This window comes from Drosophila gunungcola, unplaced genomic scaffold, assembly GCF_025200985.1.
Source record: "Drosophila gunungcola strain Sukarami unplaced genomic scaffold, Dgunungcola_SK_2 000001F, whole genome shotgun sequence".
NCBI classification, from domain to species: Eukaryota; Metazoa; Arthropoda; class Insecta; order Diptera; family Drosophilidae; genus Drosophila; species Drosophila gunungcola.
In genome coordinates, this window is record NW_026453197.1 from 17,489,141 (window position 1) to 17,501,907 (window position 12,767).

General features: G+C 44.5%; 3 protein-coding genes across 3 annotated transcripts; 2 read left to right on the top strand and 1 right to left on the bottom strand.

Annotated features, from left to right (window-relative positions):
* The first annotated feature begins 2,401 nt into the window (after nucleotides 1–2,401).
* Nucleotides 2,402–4,036, top strand: LOC128263036 (phosphoglycerate kinase). The gene is made up of 3 exons (XM_052997687.1): nucleotides 2,402–2,606; nucleotides 2,669–3,613; nucleotides 3,676–4,036. Exons 1-3 carry the CDS (start codon nucleotides 2,545–2,547, stop codon nucleotides 3,914–3,916), a joined length of 1,248 nt encoding a protein of 415 aa, XP_052853647.1. The 5' UTR covers nucleotides 2,402–2,544; the 3' UTR covers nucleotides 3,917–4,036.
* LOC128263564 (hepatocyte growth factor-regulated tyrosine kinase substrate) lies at nucleotides 3,939–12,717 on the bottom strand. The gene is made up of 9 exons (XM_052998691.1): nucleotides 12,559–12,717; nucleotides 12,295–12,379; nucleotides 11,976–12,240; nucleotides 10,947–11,321; nucleotides 8,764–10,302; nucleotides 7,841–8,168; nucleotides 5,881–5,915; nucleotides 5,603–5,825; nucleotides 3,939–5,547 (listed from the first exon to the last, which is right to left on the bottom strand). Exons 1-9 carry the CDS (start codon nucleotides 12,587–12,589, stop codon nucleotides 4,034–4,036), a joined length of 4,395 nt encoding a protein of 1,464 aa, XP_052854651.1. The 5' UTR covers nucleotides 12,590–12,717; the 3' UTR covers nucleotides 3,939–4,033.
* Nucleotides 6,294–8,541, top strand: LOC128263035 (phosphoglycerate kinase). Its single transcript, XM_052997686.1, has 3 exons — nucleotides 6,294–6,594; nucleotides 6,646–6,754; nucleotides 7,093–8,541. The coding sequence occupies exons 1-3, from the start codon at nucleotides 6,413–6,415 to the stop codon at nucleotides 8,170–8,172; spliced, it is 1,371 nt and encodes a 456-aa protein (XP_052853646.1). The 5' UTR covers nucleotides 6,294–6,412; the 3' UTR covers nucleotides 8,173–8,541.
* Nucleotides 12,718–12,767: the final 50 nt, after the last annotated feature.

Here is a 12,767-nt window from a genome sequence, read left to right on the forward strand (position 1 = left end):
ACTTACATATGGTGCTAATAGATCTGTAATGAGGTAGTTAAGTTTTAATAGAAAGTATGCTCTAAGAATAGGTTGGAAATAATGTATCTGTGATTTTGTATCTTTATGCCTTTTTTGAGAATTTGTTTGCACTGAACAAAATGGTAGATTTAATAAAGGTTTCCTGACAACATGTATATTATATAGTGATGGCTTATCTTTTGTTTGCGCTAAAAAATAAAAAAGTATTTTTATAATAGCATATTAATGAAAATATTAAAAGTATGATTTTAATCAATAGTACTTGTTTTCATTACTGTATTAACACATCAACAGTTTAAATTAATTTTAGAAACCGAGTGGTGCCTTCTTGTATCTTTCAGATACAAACTAATGTGTAGCGCATAATAATAGCCATCATAGGCCGTCCCCTTTTAGCGCTTAGGTACACAACGTCGTTTGGTAGAACAACATGAACAGGTTTACGACTCGATTAGAGCGATTGTTAGACTGTTGCTAGATAGATGGTCGATTCGCTTGGCCGCTCTACTCGGGATCTCGGAACGTTGGAAGAGATCATTGTATTAGACGGGTATTCTCGGGTCTTGTTTTCCCGGCATGTGCTAGTGCTAATGCTTCCACACGACGAGTGCCGGGCCACATGGACTCGACTTGATATTCTGCCCTCACCTGCTCACCTGTTTCACCTGCGTCAACGGGCGGCTTACACGCAATTATTAAAATGAATTTAAGCAGCCCCATTGTCTTCGATTTCCAATACCACCTGACACAGGGGAGCGAGTGTGTTTTTTGTGGTGTCACTGTGACTGGGTATGGGTATGGGTCCTCTTTGGTGCATTTAATTGCGCAGAACACCCGTGACGTCGTCGTATGAGGTGGAGTGGACATTCTTCCGGCGACGCTGTTGAAGGATGAGAGAAGACAGCCACTGCCACTGCAATGCTGCATCTGAAATAAAATGCCCCAAATAGGCCCCCTTCACCAGTGACCCTGTCCCACCCACAACATCATCATCAGTGATGCCATTCTATCGGCTGCAGACATAATGCAAATCTTATTGTGTCAAAAACTTAGGGGTACAACAATGAGCTAAAATCTTGTTCATGCTAAGTCTAACTATAGGCTTTATTATAAGTGTTAGAAATCAACAATTTATTTCTCCCATTTCGCTATATTCATTTCCACTTCCAAATATTATGAATTCGTCTGATTTAAGTTTAATAACTCTTAAATAAATAAAGCTAAATACATTTTTTTTTTATTTTTGCTCAATATTTAAGACAAAATGTTTTAAAAACCTGTTAATTCGGCTAAAAAAATTCTAAGTGCACAGCATTTGAGCTCATCCCCATTCTCAGATACCTTCGTTTGGCATCTGCGTCATGCATTTCGCTGCACTGAGCACTTGTGGGTAGGAAGTGGGTGGTGGTTTGGTGGGTTACCCATTCGGTGGTACTGACTAACGGTGGTTGCTTGGACCGTCCGAGATGAGAAAAGATAGAGAATGGACACCGGCACCCATGAATGAATCATTTGGGGATGGGGCTGAACCATCATGGCATCATAGACGAAATTCGTTTGCGTTGCACAGCCAAAATAAAACAACGGCCAGCTTTCATGATTGTGCGATTTGTCTTTGTTGGCCTGAGCAAAAATCATTTATTCAATAATTACATATGTACATACTCACGCCAAAGGGGCGACACAAGTATTGCTAGACGTGTTGAGGTTAGTTAATTAGATAGAAAAGGCTTTAAATCAAACGGAGTACTTATAAAAGACGGGGGTTGGTTTAAATTTATGTTATTCAAGTTGATAAAATACATATTGTGCACAAGGACGCACATAAGAAATTCTGCTAAAATTAAGTACTTGCAAAAAAAATAATTGTAAAGCTGTAGTGCATTTCAAAATTTAAATTTACCCGCCCTCCAGGGGCGTAGGGTAATTATTTTCAGAAGGTTTTTATTTTATTAGAGAACGAAAACAAATGTCTAACAAAATATATAAGTATTAAGTGTATATATTTAAACAAGCTTTCAAATATCTAGTTCTGGGATAAACAGTGTTATGAATAAATTTATGAAAAAACCCACCTATATTAATAGTAGTTTTATATGGGGACCCCCTTGAATTTCCACACCCTTGTTATCAACACCTTCGCCATCGGTACTTTACAGCACTGATCCGAAATCGTTAAGCAGCACTGATTGGGCGCCAAACACAGGGTTGTATTTGGCCAATATAATTTTAGGCCAACTTTCCAGCAAGAATACACCCTGAATTTAAATGCGTCCCCCAAATTCGTAAAATCCAGATGGATGTCCTGCGCAGGATATACACAAATTGGCGGAAAGCTGCCTGCTACGGAGTGCCGCCCTGGAAAACAAGATGCAACCCTAGCGGCCCACCGATGACCTTGCGCTGACATTGCCGCACAGCAGTTAGCGGACGAGGAAGATTCGCGGAATACTCAGTGGAATCGCAACCCGGAGCTTGCTAGCACACACCAGGAACATCCATAAAATCCAGAAAAATCCCAAGATGGCCTTCAACAAACTGAGCATCGAGAACCTGGACTTGAGTGGCAAGCGGGTGTTGATGCGGTAACTGCAAATCCTCCCGTGAAACGCAGTTGCATAAACTTTGGTATCCCTTTTTTCTGCAGAGTGGACTTCAATGTGCCCATCAAGGAGGGCAAGATCACCAGCAACCAGCGAATTGTGGCTGCCCTGGATAGTGTGAAGTTGGCCCTGTCCAAGAAGGCCAAATCCGTGGTGCTGATGTCCCACTTGGGTCGTCCCGATGGCAACAAGAATATCAAGTACACGCTGGCTCCGGTGGCCGCTGAGCTGAAGACCCTGCTCGGCCAGGATGTGACCTTCCTGAGCGATTGTGTGGGCAGCGAAGTGGAGGCAGCCTGCAAGGATCCCGCCCCGGGATCTGTGATCCTGCTGGAGAACGTCCGCTTCTATGTGGAGGAGGAGGGCAAGGGCTTGGACGCCGCCGGTGGCAAGGTGAAGGCCGATCCCGCCAAGGTCAAGGAGTTCCGCGCCAGCTTGGCCAAACTGGGCGATGTCTATGTCAACGATGCCTTTGGCACTGCCCATCGGGCACACAGTTCCATGATGGGCGATGGCTTCGAGCAGCGTGCTGCTGGTTTGCTGCTCAACAAGGAGTTGAAGTACTTCTCGCAGGCTTTGGACAAACCCCCAAATCCCTTCCTGGCCATTCTTGGTGGCGCTAAGGTCGCCGACAAGATCCAGCTGATCGAGAACCTGCTGGACAAGGTCAACGAAATGATCATTGGCGGCGGCATGGCCTTCACCTTCCTGAAGGTCCTCAACAACATGAAGATCGGCGGTTCGCTGTTCGATGAGGAGGGCTCCAAGATCGTCCAGAATCTGGTGGAGAAGGCCAAGAAGAACAATGTCCAGCTGCATCTGCCAGTGGACTTTGTGTGCGGCGATAAGTTTGCCGAGAATGCCGCCGTCAGCGAGGCTACTGTGGAGGCTGGTATTCCCGATGGACACATGGGTCTGGATGTGGGTCCCAAGACCCGTGAGCTCTTTGCGGCGCCCATCGCCCGCTCCAAGCTGATTGTGTGGAACGGGTAGGTTTAGTTTTTACTTAGTTTAAATATATACCTTACATAATTTCTATAAATATTTTCAGTCCTCCCGGCGTTTTTGAGTTCCCCAACTTCGCCAACGGCACCAAGTCCATCATGGACGGCGTGGTGGCCGCCACCAAGAACGGCACCGTCTCCATCATTGGCGGCGGCGACACTGCCTCTTGCTGCGCCAAGTGGAACACCGAGGCCCTCGTCTCGCACGTCTCCACTGGCGGCGGCGCTTCGCTGGAGCTCCTGGAGGGCAAGACACTGCCGGGCGTGGCCGCTCTGTCCAATGCCTAAATCCAAAAAAAAATACAGACTATTTATGTTAATCGCATCGTTTATCTTGTAAGCACAAAGTTGAATCTATTTGTTGCGGAACCATATAATGCAAACGAAATAAAGGAATTCTCTAGTTTATTTGCGTGCAAAGTTGCTGTCCATGGAGGAGGAAGTGCGCTGGATGTTGTTCAGATTGGCTCGGATGCGATCGCCAATGGAGTTGTGGTTGGCAATGGCCTTCTTCACCTCCTTGTTGATGAACTCCTTGTCGAAGTCGCGTTCGCGGTTCTGGGCTTCCTCGCGAGCGTAGGCTTCGCGATGTTTGCGCACCACCTGGCTGCGATCCGCCTCCCTCCAAGTGGCATTGTCCATCATCTCGCGCAGACGAGCTTCTCGATCTGCTTCGCTTAGCTTGGATTTGCCGGTGGGACGATTGGGAGCCGGACTACGCTCCCTTTCCTTTCGTTGCGGTGGCTTTTCTGGGCTCTTTCGGCGGTCATCTCTTTTGGAACTGCGGCTTCGGCTGCGTTTGGATCTGGATGGCTCCTCGGGGCTTCTACTTCTGAGACTCTCCTTCTTTTTTAAGCTTTCTTCTGGACGTCTGCGTCTATCATTTCTTTCATCTGGACTTCTGCTCCTTTGTCTTTCCTTTCTAACCTCTGGACTTCTGCTTCTCCGTCTTTCCTTTCTGACTTCAAGACTCCTGCTCCTCCGTCTTTCTTTTCTGACCTCTGGACTTCTGCTCCTTCGCCTTTCCTTTCTCTCTTCAGGACTCCTGCTCCTCCGTCTTTCTTTTCTGACCTCTGGACTTCTGCGTCTATTTCTCTGCTCTGGACTCCTGCTTTGTCGCTTTTTCCGAGAACTATCTTTCCTATCCTGGGGGCTTCTGCTCCTGCGCCTCTCCCGCTGTCCTTTTTCCTCTGGACTCCTGCTTCTCTTATTCCTTCTCCTCGACTCAAGCTCCCTGGATCTTTGTCTCCTAGGCTTTTCCTCCTCATCACTGCTCTGTTCACTGCTGTCACTACTCTTCCTCTTAGATTTCTTGCTCTTTTTCTTGGTGGCCATGTCCAATTGCTTGGATATGGTGCGATACTTGGCGTCCAGTAGTTTGTCCAACTTGAGCTCACCGTTGCCGTGGTCTCCTTTCAGTTTGCTGACCTGACGGGCCAGTTTTCTGTCCAAATCATCGTCGCTATCGTTGCTTTCACTGCCACTGGCACTTTCCTCATCGCTGGAGCGCTTGTTCCTTTTTTTCTTTTTGGACTTCTTGGACTTTTTGCTCTTCTTGGCCTTCTTTTGCTCCTTGGAGGCCTTTAGATCCTGTTCGGTCTTCAGAATGCGATGGATTTCCTTCAGTTTGACGGGGTTTTCGAGTAGTTTGCGCCGAGATTCCATTTCGCGTTGCTTGATGAGCATCAGGGGATCCTCGAGTGTCTTTCGTTGCATGTCAACCTGTTCGGTGGACTGCAGATTGCGATATGTACGGATGGAGAAGGGCACGCAGTCATGCTCCACATGATTGATGGACTGTTTGAGGCCCACTGTGCTCTGCTGCTCCTGCCGGTGCTCCTCGGCCTGCAGCGTCTCAAAGGACTTGTCGATCTTGCGGCCCAGAAGGTATTCCTCGCGGTTGATCAGTTCAGTGCTGTCTGAAATATGACTTATGTAAAAATATTTATCAGGATTTGAAGCTAGATGACTCACTTTTGTACATCCATTCCAGTTTTGCCTCCCCGGCGGCGCCACTATTATTGGCCAGCACTCCGGAACTTTCGCCCAACCGTCGCAGCTCCTCCCTGTCCCGCTCCTCGTTGATCTCCTTGCGGAGATCCTGCAGCTTGCGCTCCTCCATCTTCGCCTGCTCCTCCGCCTTCCAAACGCGCTCCTGGTTTTTCATCGTGTGCGGATGCCATGATTTCTTCAAGTTCTGCGGGGGAATTCAATGTTTTTATAATGCTTTACAATTAAGGAGCATTACTTACTAAATCTCCGCCACCCATTTTAGGGGTTTGTCTGTCTTTTTACTAAAAAAAATAAACGATTTGCAAACAATTTCAGTTGTTCCCTCCTTTTCTTGTGTTTTCATCAAAAACATATGTTCAACAACAGGGTTGCCAGGTAGCCTAAAGGCTAGAGTTGCCAGACGAAAATAATTTGGTGACCAATTTTAAATAATTACTTAAAATACAACCAATTTGTTTAATTGCTATTTTTTTTGCTATATGTTTGTGTTGAAACTAGATTTCGACAAGGGCTGCCAGCTGGTTAATAGACTTAAAATTATGATAAAGTTGCTAGAACGAGTGACTATTATTTTGCCCTGTTTAAAAATATTTTTTGAAGTTATGCTTTGTTTTATTATTAAAATACAAGTATTTATAAAACTATGCTTTGCTTAGAACCTCAAACGTTTTGTAAGGAATCATTAATCAGTCAAAATATTTTATTAGATTGCAGTTGCTTAGTTGCTCTTTCCTTGTTATTAAAACATTTTTTAACAATCGTTCTTTTATCATGATCCGTTTTCAACGTAATTTTATTAAGTTTATTTTCGTTCCCAATCAATGTCTTAAATATGAAATCAAAAAAACTGCCTTTCTAAGAAATTTTAGCAGCAAAGACGATTGCAATGGAAAGCATGTAAAGAAATTGAGTCTGAAAAATGTCGATGTGGCTGGGAAAAAAGTATTCATGAGGTAAGGATCCTTGACAATTTTGGTTTATGTATTTTTAAATGTTACTCAAAGGGTGGATTTTAACGTGCCCATGAAAGATGGTAAAATTACTAACAACCAACGTATAGTTGCTGCTCTTCCAAGTATTAAATATGCTCTAGATAAAAAGTGCAAATCTCTGGTGAGTTAATTTTTATTATTTTGCATTTAAAACTGTACAAGAAATTGAATTATAAAAATATTAACACAAAAAAGTTCAAAATTTCTGTTAAAAATAAAAATGTTGAGCCAATAAGTTCAGTTTTACACTTTATTATACAGTTTTAAAAATGTTATTTATAATCTGTAAAATTTTTCTTTAAAAAATTTCAATTGAATTTTGTCTTCTGAAGTCTTGAAGAAGAAAATACCAATTTAATTTTTTCATTTTAGTTTAATTCAAAAACCCATATTGTTATAGACGTTTTCAAATCCAAATTTTTAAAGTTTAAAAAAATATAGTAATTATTTTGATATCAGGTTTTAGCCTCCCACTTGGGACGTCCTGATGGCAAAAAGGATAAGAAGTTTAGCCTGGAGCCGGTGGCCAGGGAACTGGAGAAGGTGCTGGGCAAGCCGGTTTGCTTCCTGGACGATTGTGTGGGTGACCAGACCCTGGAAGCTCTAAAGGATCCACCCGAGGGCAGTGTCCTGCTGCTCGAGAATCTACGCTTCTACGCCGAGGAGACGGGCAGCAGCAAGGATGGGAACAAGAAGAAGGTCAAGGCCGATCCGGAGAAGGTCAAGGAGTTCCGGGCCAAGTTGGCGCAGCTGGGCGAGATCTATGTGAACGATGCCTTCGGAACTGCCCATCGTCCTCATAGTTCCATGATGGGCGATGGCTATAAGACACGGGCAGCTGGTTTCCTTTTGGACAAGGAACTGGAGTACTTTGCCAAGGTTCTCCACAATCCAGCAAAGCCCTTTTTGGCCATCTTAGGTGGGGCCAAGATAGCAGACAAAATTCCTCTGATCACGAATCTCCTTAACAACGTATCCGTGATGATCATATCCGGAGGCATGGCCTTCACCTTCCTCAAAGTCCTTAACAACATGGATATTGGGAAATCCCTTTTCGACGAGAAGGGAGCCAAGATGGTAAACGATATTATATGCAAGGCAAAGGAGAAGAATGTAAATATTCTATTACCGGTGGATTTTGTGGCGGCCAACAAGATAGACAAGAATGCGGATAAAATAGAAACAGTGAATGCAAAGCAGGGGATACCAAAAGACATGATAGGACTGGATAATGGCGAGCTATCCAGTTCGATGTTTGCCGGCGCCATTTGTGCATCCAAAACAATAGTGTGGAATGGTCCACCAGGTTTGTTCGAGAACGAGCTATTTGCCCAGGGCACCAAGTCCATGTTGGAGGCAGTAATTGGAGCTACCAAAAGGGGAGCCATCACAATTGTGGGCGGAGGAGATACGGCCACGGCTTGTATGCAATTCGGAGGAGCCGACAAGGTCTCACACGTGTCCACAGGTGGAGGAGCTTCCCTAGAACTGTTGGAGGGAAAGGTCCTGCCAGGAGTGGCTGCTCTCTCAGATGCCTGAAAATACAGCTTTACAATCATTATTCTAAATAACACGTATCTTTTTTGGAATAACATAGATATAGCTACATAATGTATCTTTCAATGTTCCATTAAACTTTAATTATAAATTCATTGTCTTTTAAAGCAAAGTTGAAAATAACATAGGAAATCTAAATATTTAGCTGGAAAATTAAATTGAACAAAAGTTTTAAGCCAACTTCAGAAAACAATACAAGTGTCGCGCAATATACAAAGTTAAGTTTTATTTTTCGGATAACATTGGATGGTTAAAACTTGATAAAAGAGCTGACTTCCGGCTTAAACAGATCTCGCATAGCATTTTCTAAATGTCTTTTCTTCATTCTCCCTACATTTGCCCATAAATTAAAATTTAGCATATTCTTTTCTAGTAACCAAAGCCTTTGGAATAGTAACTAATAACCACAATGAACTAAATAATTTGGAAATTCGTTTAACATTTAAAATGGCTCGTTTAAAACTGGAATAGTGGAACCAATATCCTTAACAAAACGTACATTTTTGGCATCCACACGAGAACTGTTTTCGACCCAACTCCGAGGGGTAATACAAAATGAATAACATTTGATTAGTCGAAACTGATTAGCTCCGCTGTGGCTGGCTCTGCAGCTTTAATGGGCGCAGGTCCTGGTTCGTTCTGAGGTGGAGCAGGTGCAGCCGCCACCGCTTGGACTTGGCTGGCCACGATTTCGGCGACTGGAGGTGCCTGCGCAGCTGGAGGCGCCTGATTGGCTAATGGCGGATGGGTTTGCACAATCTGCTGCTGCTGAAGCATCACGTGAGCCATTTGCGGTTGAGGTTGCTGCTGAACTGGGATTTGCTGGGGCTGCTGACCAGGAATTTGCTGTGGTTGCTGACCAGGAATTTGCTGTGGTTGCTGACCAGGGATTTGCTGTGGCTGCTGTCCGGGAATTGAATGAGCCTGCTGTTGAAATGGAATTTGTGGGGGCTGCTGTGCCATTGCTGGATTGTTGGCGAACTGATTGTCGGGCATGGGCGGCATCATCTGGGCATTTCCAGGCGGCGCTGGCTGCTGCATCAATCCACCAGGCTGCTGCTGAATATTCGGTGGCATTGGCTGTTGCATCGACGGATTGTACATGCCCGGCGGAATGGCCTGAAACTGGCCATGTCCATTGGGAGCCGGATATCCGGGCACTCCGGCAGCGTATGGATTATAAACATTGTTCAGCTGATGCGAAGGGGAACCATGTTGCGGCAACGCCGACGGTGGCATGTAGGGGAATGGTGGAGCCGACTGACCCATCAAATACTGCGCCTTTTGCTGCTCCTGGCGCAGCTGCATCTCACGCTCCTGCTCCTGAATGCGCTGCAGGGCCAACTGGCGTTGGTACTGCAGATACTCTTGCTTCTTCTTGCGCATTATATCCAGTTTCTGGGCCATCTGCATTTGCCTTTGGCGCTCCTGCTCCTCGGCAATGCGGCGCAACTTCTCCACATGCTCCTGCCGCAGTTGATCCAGCGCTGCCCTCGAATCCTTGATCTGGGTGAGCTTATCCTGCAGCTGCTCGTACCACATGCGCTTGTCGTCCATCTCCTTGATGTAGGACAACTGCTGCGAGTGCAGCGAAGTCAGGGTCATGAACAGGGTCTGCACCGAGGAATCGTTGGAGATGCTGCGACCACGACTCGAATTGGACTTCATGCGGTTGACAAAGATCTCCACCTGAGTGCGCATATTGGCGGCAAACTCATCGATCTGCACCTCATCAGCACTCTTCGGCTGCAGCGGCATAATCTGCTGCGGCTGCGGAGTCGGTGGCATGGGACTCGGCGCCGAGGGACTGGCCATCGAGGAGGACTCGCTGATCTTGCGCTGCTCCCAGTAGCTGCGGTTCAAGTACTTGGCCAGCTCCGGATTGTTGGCCTCCTCCGGTTGCTGCTGCTGCTGTGCGTACTCCTTGCTGGGCTCGGGTGGTGCCTCCGGACTGGGAGATCGCTGCTGTAGGCGATAGGCAGTCGCTGCTGCTGCTGCTGACTGGGATTGCTGCTTGGGCTTCTGCTGCTCCGCCTCCGATTGACTGAGTGCCAGGGCCAGTTGCAGCTCCTCCTCCTCCTTGAGTTCCTGCTCGGTCTTGCGGGCTGGTGTCTGGAATGTAAAATTGAGATAAATTAGTTATAATAAATAGTATACAAGATTTAATTGGAATTTAACTAGAGATATTAGTTAAGGAGTTTAAGAATTTGTTATGCATTCCTTTCTTATTTGCGCTTTAAATAATAAATTAATAGATTAATTAAATGAAAAACACAACCAATGAACTAAAGGTTTAAAATCATATTGATCATGATCGATCGAAAATTTCTTTTAGAAATAGGGCTGTATATTGAGTAAAGATTATTTAAAATTCTTATTAAAAACAAGATTTTATTGGTCTTTGATTGTAAGGATTTGTGTTGAATATCTTTCTTATTTATGCTTTAGATAACAAATAAATATAATAAATAACTGACAAGCACAACGAATCACTTATAAGTTTAAAATCATACTAAAATTCCCATTGCTTATGCGTGTGTATGGGGTAAAGCTTGTTTAATTTCTTTCTTTTTCATAGATAAAGAATGAATATATTTAATTTCGCACAAACACAACCTACCCTCTGAAGGTTTTAGATCGTACTGAAAATGTCTGATCGTAAATTTATCATTGCTTACTTTTAGTAGCTCAAAACAAATGTTTTGCTATCTCCCATCATGACAGCTATACAAATGGGCTTCTTTTTGGTGACTCACCTGAACCTGCTGAGCCAAAGTGCTGTTCAGATACTCCGCCGGTAGTTCGCTGTCCGCCGGACGCGTTCCGGACTTAACTCCACCGCTGCCGCTTGTTGGACGCTGGAGGGCAGCAAAGCATCCATCGCATACACGCACCTCCTTCTCGATTCCGTACTTGGGCAGCGGACACTGCTTGGCGGTGCATTGGCCACAGAAGACCTGGCCGCAGTTCCGGCAGTGGTGCTTGCGGTTGGTGAAGGTGAACTCCACCCGACAGCGATGGCACACCCTTCCGTCTGCCCAATTGGGAGCCGTGTCCGCCGTGAACATGGCATCCGCCTCGCGAAGCTCGGGAAAGGTATGTCCCTTGGCCTTTAGGATGGTCATGGTGTCCTGTAAAACAAGGAAATTGTATTAATGCTAAAACATTTAATGGGGTGTGCCTACTAGGGACTCCTCTTCCAAGCTTAGCTCTTCCTCGGAGCTCATTCCGTTTTAAACGTTGAAATTAAACTGGGTCTTGGTCCACACCAAACAGTTGTTTTCCACTAATTAAGTTAATGGCTAAAGACAGGGCCGGATTTTAGTACTAGGGGTTGACACGGGAAAAGCGAACTTATTATATTATAAATTAATTGCCTTGTGGATAACTTAACTTTATTTTGTGATTTATTTAATTGCTAACTCTGTTCCAATCAGTTTGAATATTGATATAAAAAAGTTGACAAGTGAAAAACTCTTTTAAAAGCCGAGACAAGATTGTTAAAAAACAACACAATATTTAGAAACAAGAAAAATCGTTCTAAACTAAAAGTCTTATCAGAACTGAAATCTGTAGATACTTCTGTGCCAATCCAGCATGTTTTCGTAACTATACTTAAATTTTTTTTAACTGAAGCTCGAGAAAAATTCTAAGGACTAAAAACTCTAACCAGAACTGAAATCTTTACAAATTGCAGTGCCACTCGAGCATGTTTGGCCAGATTGGCTTTTTTAATCTCCTGATATATTATTATAGATTATGGGATTTCTGTAAGACCTTCATACCTTAATGGCCTGGTATTTGTCCGAGGAGCGGAAGGCGTTGGCCCATGTCTGCACCAGTTCCAGCATCTTCTGGCGGACGTTCTCGTGGGGCGTGGTCTCAAGGAAGCTGCTGAACATCTCGCAGTTCTCCTTGGTAAAGACCTCCTCGTGAACGGGTGCTCCACAGTTCTTCACGATACTCTCGAGGACCAGAAGGGAATAGCAGGACGAGTGCGGATTGGGTGAGTTCATCTTCTTTTTGATGGCAGCAAAGGCGTTCTTGGGACTGCAAGTATATAGCCCTTAATAACTTTTAACCCGAAATAATACACAGACTTACGTGACATCTTTCTGATTAATCTCATCGCAGATGAGCAGAATGGAAGGCCAGTCGGGCTCCAGTCGCAAATGGCTGGTGGCATTTTCTGCAATTAGGAAGTGCGTAATTATTAGTCTTTGTGCATTTATCACACTCTTAAGTTGCTCGAAAGTTCAATTGCCTTTTATTGTTACTTTTTGGGTGTTTTTTTTGTTGGCTTTCCGATGAGTCACTTTAACTGGACAAACTTTACAGTGGTTCACCGTCTTTCCTGCTTATTCTTACCTAAGTTTTTGTCAAAACTTGATCGAAACATATTGTTTGTGCTTTTTCGCTGCTTCCCGTCGTTGTTTTTCTGTTATTATTGTACTAAAATTAATATTATTGTTTTGCAAGTGCGAAGAAATTTTTCTGCAATAGCCGGACGTTGCCATATAGATACAATGTCACTCTTTTATAATGTTGCCAGATGGCGGTAGGAGCTAGCAGCGCAA

Coding starts and splice junctions, on each gene's coding strand:
- LOC128263564 (XM_052998691.1), bottom strand. CDS start 12,589: ATGTTTCGATCAAGTTTTGACAAAAACTTAG. Junction 11,322..11,975: donor ACAAATACCAGGCCATTAAG/GTATGAAGGTCT, acceptor CTTGTTTTACAG/GACACCATGACCATCCTAAA. Junction 8,169..8,763: donor CGGAGCTAATCAGTTTCGAC/TAATCAAATGTT, acceptor CTGTATTTTCAG/GCATCTGAGAGAGCAGCCAC.
- LOC128263035 (XM_052997686.1), top strand. CDS start 6,413: ATGATCCGTTTTCAACGTAATTTTATTAAGTTTATTTTCGTTCCCAAT. Junction 6,595..6,645: donor GGGAAAAAAGTATTCATGAG/GTAAGGATCCTT, acceptor TGTTACTCAAAG/GGTGGATTTTAACGTGCCCA. Junction 6,755..7,092: donor ATAAAAAGTGCAAATCTCTG/GTGAGTTAATTT, acceptor TTTTGATATCAG/GTTTTAGCCTCCCACTTGGG.
- LOC128263036 (XM_052997687.1), top strand. CDS start 2,545: ATGGCCTTCAACAAACTGAGCATCGAGAACCTGGACTTGAGTGGCAAG. Junction 2,607..2,668: donor GGCAAGCGGGTGTTGATGCG/GTAACTGCAAAT, acceptor TTTTTTCTGCAG/AGTGGACTTCAATGTGCCCA. Junction 3,614..3,675: donor AAGCTGATTGTGTGGAACGG/GTAGGTTTAGTT, acceptor AAATATTTTCAG/TCCTCCCGGCGTTTTTGAGT.